The sequence below is a fragment of the Puntigrus tetrazona genome, chromosome 10 (genome assembly GCF_018831695.1).
Source record: "Puntigrus tetrazona isolate hp1 chromosome 10, ASM1883169v1, whole genome shotgun sequence".
NCBI classification, from domain to species: Eukaryota; Metazoa; Chordata; class Actinopteri; order Cypriniformes; family Cyprinidae; genus Puntigrus; species Puntigrus tetrazona.
Window position 1 is genome coordinate 526,853 of NC_056708.1, and position 7,500 is coordinate 534,352.

At 43.6% G+C, this 7,500-nt stretch overlaps 1 protein-coding gene across 2 annotated transcripts in view; it reads right to left on the reverse strand.

The window, feature by feature from the left end:
- Positions 1 to 7,500, reverse strand: part of dhx29 (DEAH (Asp-Glu-Ala-His) box polypeptide 29) — a 14,909-nt gene that overhangs the window by 5,802 nt on the left and 1,607 nt on the right. For both annotated transcript variants that reach the window (XM_043250438.1, XM_043250439.1), the window contains exons 6-16: positions 7,078 to 7,224; positions 6,875 to 7,001; positions 6,640 to 6,795; positions 6,077 to 6,248; positions 5,872 to 5,992; positions 3,496 to 4,089; positions 2,406 to 2,549; positions 2,150 to 2,326; positions 1,929 to 2,069; positions 144 to 288; positions 1 to 67 (exon numbers count right to left, since the gene is read on the reverse strand). The exon at positions 1 to 67 is cut by the window's left edge and continues 54 nt beyond it. In XM_043250438.1, the coding sequence (XP_043106373.1) occupies positions 1 to 67; positions 144 to 288; positions 1,929 to 2,069; positions 2,150 to 2,326; positions 2,406 to 2,549; positions 3,496 to 4,089; positions 5,872 to 5,992; positions 6,077 to 6,248; positions 6,640 to 6,795; positions 6,875 to 7,001; positions 7,078 to 7,224 (1,991 nt within the window). The remainder of the gene's footprint in view (positions 68 to 143; positions 289 to 1,928; positions 2,070 to 2,149; positions 2,327 to 2,405; positions 2,550 to 3,495; positions 4,090 to 5,871; positions 5,993 to 6,076; positions 6,249 to 6,639; positions 6,796 to 6,874; positions 7,002 to 7,077; positions 7,225 to 7,500) is intronic.

Genomic DNA, 7,500 nt, shown 5'->3' on the forward strand with positions numbered 1-7,500 from the left:
ATATGAGCCAGGCCTGGGAGGAAGATCAGAACTGCACCGTCCACATCACGAAACTGAGGAGATTTATCTGAGGACAACCACCACTCATTAAACCATTAACAAGTGCATGTCTTTGAGGAGAGACAGCATGTGTGTTATATTACCCAGGTATTCCAGCAGGTCTAATATCAGATCCATGTTTATCTTATTGGGGTTCATGTACTGCAGGACACGTCTCGTCCGGCTGCTGAAGTGATCCAGCTCTGGACCCAGATCCCAGCCTGAGCCCGAGTCCCTCGCTATCAGCTCCTGAACACAACCCAACACCAACATCAGACAGAACAAACAGAACAAACACCTCATGTGTGCGTTATTTTTCTAATAATTCATTTATCCTGCTTATACTAGACAGAGAGAGAGAGAGACAGAGAGAGACAGAGAGAGAGAGAGAGAGAGAGAGAGAGAGAGAGAGAGAGAGAGAGAGAGAGAGAGAGAGAGAGAGAGAGAGAGAGAGAGAGAGAGAGAGAGAGAGAGAGAGAGAGAGAGAGAGAGAGAGAGAGAGAGAGAGAGAGAGAGAGAGAGAGAGAGAGAGAGAGAGAGAGAGAGAGAGAGAGAGAGAGAGAGAGAGAGAGAGAGAGAGACAGAGAGAGAGAGAGAGAGAGAGAGAGAGAGAGAGAGAGAGAGAGACAGAGAGAGAGAGAGAGAGAGAGAGAGAGAGAGAGAGAGAGAGAGAGAGAGAGAGAGAGAGAGAGAGAGAGAGAGAGAGAGAGAGAGAGAGAGAGAGACAGAGAGAGAGAGAGAGAGAGAGAGACAGAGAGAGAGAGAGAGAGAGACAGAGAGAGAGAGAGAGAGAGAGAGAGAGAGAGAGAGAGAGAGAGAGAGACAGAGAGAGAGAGAGACAGAGAGAGAGAGAGAGAGAGACAGAGAGAGAGAGAGAGACAGAGAGAGAGAGAGAGAGAGAGAGAGAGAGAGAGAGAGAGAGAGAGAGAGAGAGAGAGAGAGAGAGAGAGAGAGAGAGAGAGAGAGAGAGAGAGAGAGAGAGAGAGAGAGAGAGAGAGAGAGAGAGAGAGAGAGAGAGAGAGAGAGAGACAGAGAGAGAGAGAGAGAGAGAGACATAGAGAGAGAGAGAGAGAGAGAGAGAGACATAGAGAGAGAGACAGAGAGAGAGAGAGAGAGAGAGAGAGAGAGAGAGAGAGAGAGAGACAGAGAGAGAGAGAGAGAGAGAGAGAGAGAGAGAGAGAGAGAGAGAGAGAGAGAGAGAGACAGAGAGAGAGAGACAGAGAGAGAGAGAGAGAGAGAGAGAGAGAGAGAGAGAGAGAGAGAGAGAGAGAGAGAGAGAGAGAGAGAGAGAGAGAGAGAGAGAGAGAGAGAGAGAGAGAGAGAGAGAGAGAGAGAGAGAGAGAGAGAGAGAGAGAGAGAGAGAGAGAGAGAGAGAGAGAGAGAGAGAGAGAGAGAGAGAGAGAGAGAGAGAGAGAGAGAGAGAGAGAGAGAGAGAGAGAGAGAGAGAGAGAGAGAGAGAGAGAGAGAGAGAGAGAGAGAGAGAGAGAGAGAGAGAGAGAGAGAGAGAGAGAGAGAGAGAGAGAAAGAGAGAATAACCTCCAAGTCTCTGCATCACTCAAAAGTGTTCGTCTGATTTCTCTAACTAATTACTAATAGTGAAACTTCAGGTTGATTTTCTTCACTAAGAGCGCCGTTGTTACCTCACTTGTGAGAGGTCAAGTAGATCTTAAGATGACGTTGTGGATAAAGCTGACAGAGCAACATTAGTCATTGTGGGTTTCGGTTTATTTTCTGTTTATAGGGAGCTGTAATGCGGTCAAGAACCGTCTGGTTCTCTAAAAATAATTGCACACCTTAGAACGTTTGTGAGCCAATCAGATTCAAGCATTCAGCACAGAACAAGCTAAGGCATGCTAAACAGATCAGGTTCTCCTGGATCTCTGTTCCACCTGGTGCTGAAGAGTCTTTCCTCCCTTCTGTGTGACGCTGATGCTGACCTCCTCCTCCTCCTCCACAAACCTCTGGCTGTACTCGGAGTCCTGCTCCAGAACGTAACCCGTCTCCTCCACGATATCCTCCAGGTGAAACACCTGCCGCCACAGACGCTCGTTACTTAAGCTCATTTAACATAAACGAGGCACACACGTGCATGTGGTCAGATATGTCTTGCCTCCACAGGGAAGGTCCTGCCGGGAACGGTGACCACAGGACAGCGGTTGAAGTAGTTGGCGAACTTCTGACAGTCGACGGTGGCGCTCATCAGGACCAAGCGCAGATCCGAGCGCTTCTGGACCACTTCTTTTAGTATGGTGAGGAGGAAGTCTGACTGGACGCTCCGCTCGTGAACCTACAACATGGAGACACGGTCGGGGTTAAACAGGGCGGCGGCGGGTGTAGGTTTAGCGCCGGACGCATGCGAGCTTCACCTCGTCCACGATGATGTGCGTGAAGGAGCCGAGGAGCCGGTCCTGCTGTAGTTTGCGCAGCAGAACTCCGGTGGTGCAGTACAGCAGTCGTGTGGATTCACCCGAGCGGTTCTCCATACGGATCTGATATCCACACAGCGACCTCTGTGACGCAAACACAACACCATCACCACGCTGTCTCCCTTAAAACACCACCAAGTGCAGCTCTGTCATGTTATACACGTCAAGTCAGAAGAGATAATATAAAAAAAAAGAAAAAAAAAAAAACTAACAAAAGCATGAATTTAATAACTCTTAAAATGTCATGTGGTTTCACTTTTCTTTTTTATTGCACAATAAAATGTTCCTAAATATCACACATTACCGATAATACCATAAATATCATTCATGTTGTTTTGGGGAGTCGCACCATGTGACTTTTTACAACAACAAAAAGAAAAAAAAAAGAAAAAAATTAACTGAAAATAAACCTGAAATCAAATAAATTGATTACTAATTTATAACTATCGTTAAGGTTTTGGGGAGTTGCACCATGTGACATTTTACAAACAAAACTCTAAATTAATTAAAAATAAATCAAATGAAATTACCATATTTATATGGTTTTGGTTTTATAAATAATTACGCTGTTTTTTTTTGCAGTATTATATATAAATAATTAACAAAATAATATGATTAATTAAATAATAATTATATAAAAACAATAATTTCTTTAAGCGGTTATTAAGCCAGACCTCTTAAAATATATTACATAAATACAATTAGAAGCAATAATTTGTTTAATTTCTCTTTTCAGTTTTATTTCTTTATTATACTTTATTGTATTTATCGACAGTAATCTCCCACACCCTATAAACATGAAAAAATGATATGAATTCAATAACATGCACATCAAGTGTTTTGATCAAGTTATTGTATGCATTTTTAATCTGTTTTTAAACATAATCCAGAGACAAAAAATCAGAGAAATTTAATAAAATGATAATTTATTGAGATATATATATATACATATATATATATATAAAAACCGTAATATGTCTTGGGCAAGCGTCTTGCGTCTCTCTGGTTTTCTGTAAGTGTTCGGTCTCACCTTGGCTCCCGGGCCGTCCTCGCTCCCCAGCTCCTGCGACACCCTGCAGGCCAGACTCACGGCTGAGATCCTCCTGGGCTGAGTGACCAGCACGCTGCAGGGCTCTCCGCCGGCCAGGAGCTGCTCCAGGATGAACTGAGGGATCTGCGTGCTCTTCCCGCTGCCGGTCTCTCCGGCGATCACCAGAACTCTGTGGCGGCGCAGGGCCTCCATCAGCTGCGGGCGGAGCTGGAAGACGGGCAGCCGCTCTCGGTCAGTCAGCAGCCTGCGGGCCAGAGCCGAGGTCCTCAGCGCGAGCAGCAGCTTCCGGGCGGCCTCCTGCGCCTCCAGGCCTGCTCCGCGCTGGGGCTCCGGCTCCTCCTGCGTGTCCAGGCTCTCCCAGGAGTCCTCGGGCTCGGCGTCGGGGAGCTGGTCCTGCGGCTCGGCCTGCGGGCGGAGGCTCTGCTGCTGTTTGAGACAACTCAGCAGGCGGGCGATGAACTGGTCCCGGGGTTTGTTGATGGCGGAGCGGGTTTGCTCCTCTTCTTTTTGCTCGCCGTCTCTCCACTCGAGCCACACGTCACGGTAGGTGGGCGGCAGGAGCTGATGCACAGACTAACAGAGACCGGAGAGGGATGAAGGAAATGCTTAAACTAATCCAAAACCAAGACTGCGCTAGCACTGCCTGAGGAAGGCCTTCGTTTTAGAGCTGGGCAATGATTAATCGTGTTTAAATCACAGCGAAAATGTACGTTGTTGCGTTACATAATGTGTGTGTGTATTTATTATGTATATATAAAAGACACACACATGCATGTATACATTTAAGAAAAAAAAGTTTTGTGTTATATATGTAATATATAAGTGCTTATATATTAAATATATTAACATGTCATATAAATGTGAGCCCGGAGCAGAAAAGCAGTCTGAAGTCACTGGGATATAAGTGAAGTAAAGGCCAGAAAAGCTTTGTATGGGTCAAAATGATCCACTTGTGTTTTATGGTAAAAAGCATTAGGATGTTAAATAAAGATCATGTTCCGTAGAGATATTTAAAATTTACTGCCATAAATATAATAAAAGGTAACATTTAATAAAATATATTAACAGGTTTTGCCACTAGAGGTTGCATTAATATCTGTTTAATCCCCCGTTCATGACAATATATAATTAATATGAGTCTCTTCAGAAACGCCACGCAGATATTTATTCTTTCTTTTCTGTGTTTGTCTCAATACCTTCTCGTCTCAGTCGGTGTGCGTCTATGGTTTTTGGGATTATCCGTAATTTGCAAAGTGTAATCGTGATCTATGATAACTGAAAAGCTCAATAAATAAAGAACTACCACTTCTGCATTTGTCCACATGTTATCATAGTATTCATAGCCAGAAGCCGAGGATAGAGCGGATATTGAGCTACTGAGAGGAGACCAAAGTGACCAAAACCTGAAAATTCATTGAAATAAATCCTACAGAACCTTTGAGGTAATTTAAGTACACCGCTGCAATATAAGTGATAACGGAAGTTAAAAACACATCTCTCTTATTTGGTTCCATGGTTTTCCCCTCATTATTTTAATTTAAGGAGTATACCGTCTCTGCCTCCTTTTCTTACTCGTTAGCTAATAAATGTCATACGTTTCATAATTATTTGCTCCTCAATCTTTACTCATTTTAAGTTTTATATACCCATTATTTTTTGGTTTTACATTTATATTATATTACATTAGGTATAGGCTATAGGGGGTATTTTTATTCATTTTGTTAATAAAATGTTCTGCGTTGTTAATGTACACACAGTTCTTTTTTCAACCGCTCTATTTAACAGCGAAGGAAAGAAAGAAAACTCAAACGAACTGAAAGCAAACGAATGCTTTTTGTCAAACCTAAAAGTGAGAGTGAAACACTAACAATAGTTGATTTAACTCAAAGCAAGTTAAATCCCAGGTCACCCCGCTGCCTAATTTCTTTTGTTGAGTCAACTCAAATATTTGAGCTGTCTTTTACATTATTTCAGTTGAAACAACTGTTGTTGTTTTTTTACAGTAAGGCCGCTTTCAGACTCTTTAAAAACAAAGTAAAGCCCCCACCGGTGTGATATTACTCGTGTAAAAAAAAGACATTTCTAAGCATTTGGTTATTTTTATACTCAATAGATCTTTTCAGTCATTCTAAGCTCTAAAATACATTTTGAGATGCACTGGTTTAAACCGAATGATTTTTGTTATTGAAGCGGGATGCAGACAGAATCCTCTCAGTCTGAGACCAAGGCCAGACCAAGGCCAGACCAAGGCCAGACCAAGACCAGACCAAGGCCAGACCAAGGCCAGACCAAGGCCAGACCAAGGCCATCAAGACTGTGGTGTTTAACGAGTGACTGCAGTGTTTGGAGACGGACCTGTCCTTTGACCAGGTTGTACAGAGCCAGCGTGGCTCCTAAGTGCTGGGCCTGCATGCCGTCTTCGGTCAGGATAGTGGGGCAAACCTCCAGAACGTCATTAGGCCTCTGGATACGAACTCTGACAGGAACGAGACGAGAGCAGACGCTCAAACCTGCGTTCAGCGTACAGTCAGGATACAGAAGAGATTCTAAGGAAACATACTTGCATTTCCAGTATCTGCCGACTGCAGCTTTCTGGAAGGAGGGAGGAGGACTCTTCGGGAGGTTCTTCCTGCACCAATCAATCAGAAACTGTTTGGGAGACTTGCCCGTCCAGCTCCTCGATGTGTAGTCAAAGTCACGGATGTCTTTGGGCTCTTTCTTCTGCTTCTCAGCTAGAGAATCAACAAAGACAGAAAACTAGATTGACATAAAACATAATGTTATTGTGCAATGCCAAATATCAATGTTTTTAAAATGCAATAAGTTACGAAATAAATGCATTTAATTAAAATGCAACATAAAAATTATAGGAAAAAAGCATCAGAATATAGCATAAAATTACAAAGAATCACTTTTGACTAATTGAATAAATCATTGCAAAATAAAAGTTACTTAATCTAAAGAAAAATGTGTTATTTTATTTTATTTTATTTTAGACCAGGGATAAAATCTGACAGCAAATTGCGTTTTGGAATCAAAACTATAGTCAAAAAATAACAAATAAAAACAAAAACATACACAAACAGAACAAAATAACAGCATGAAATAAAAATCAAAGCGTACCTTTTTGTGCTGGAGGTGTCTGTGTTTGTTCAAAGAGCTTGAAGTCGAGCTCGTCTTTCCCGTCGGGGACAGCCACCGGCTTCCTGTCCTCTTTAGGAGCGTCTTTGACTTTAAGAGCCGGGTTAAACATCGGATGACTCTCCAAAGACTTCATTTCTGTGAAAGTAAACAAACTCTACTGAAAACACAGGCTCTGAAGACCTCCACGAAGAGAAGCCCTGAGAGGCAGAGAGACCTTGCTGGACGACCCGGATGCGGTCCTGCGCCGTCCTCTGTCCAGCTCGGTCTCTCTTGGCTTTAGACTCGGCCGCCGCGTCCTTGGCGTCGCTCATCTGAGCGCTCAGCAGCAGGTACCGCTCGTTCTGCAGGAAGAGAACGTACAGGACGCTGCTGATGTGATCCTGACACGATGTGGACAGCAGAGCGAGCACAACTCACAGGATCGAACGCCCGGTCCGGCTCTGGGTTAGACGCACTCGCGTGCTGGTCTTCATTTTCTTCTTCTTCCTCGCTCTGATCTTCAGCGTGTTCGGCGTAGCGCAGGATCCACTCCTTCACGCCGTCTCCGCTCTCTTTTACAGAAGTCTGACGTTAAATAAAGGGTTTTTGAGCTTCATTAAATCTCAAAAAGAACAGCTCTCCCTAAAACAAAGATTTAGTGCTTCTTTTTTTTATTTTAGCATATTTGGAGACTTGCAGCGAATGGGTGCCGTCAGAACGAGAGCCCAAACAGCTGATAAAAGCTTCACAGTAATCCACGGCGCTCCAGCCCATCAGTTAATGTCCTGAGAAGTGAAACGTGTTTGTAAGAAACTTCACACCATTTTATTCCTATGCATCTGAATCAGGAGAGAAATAAGA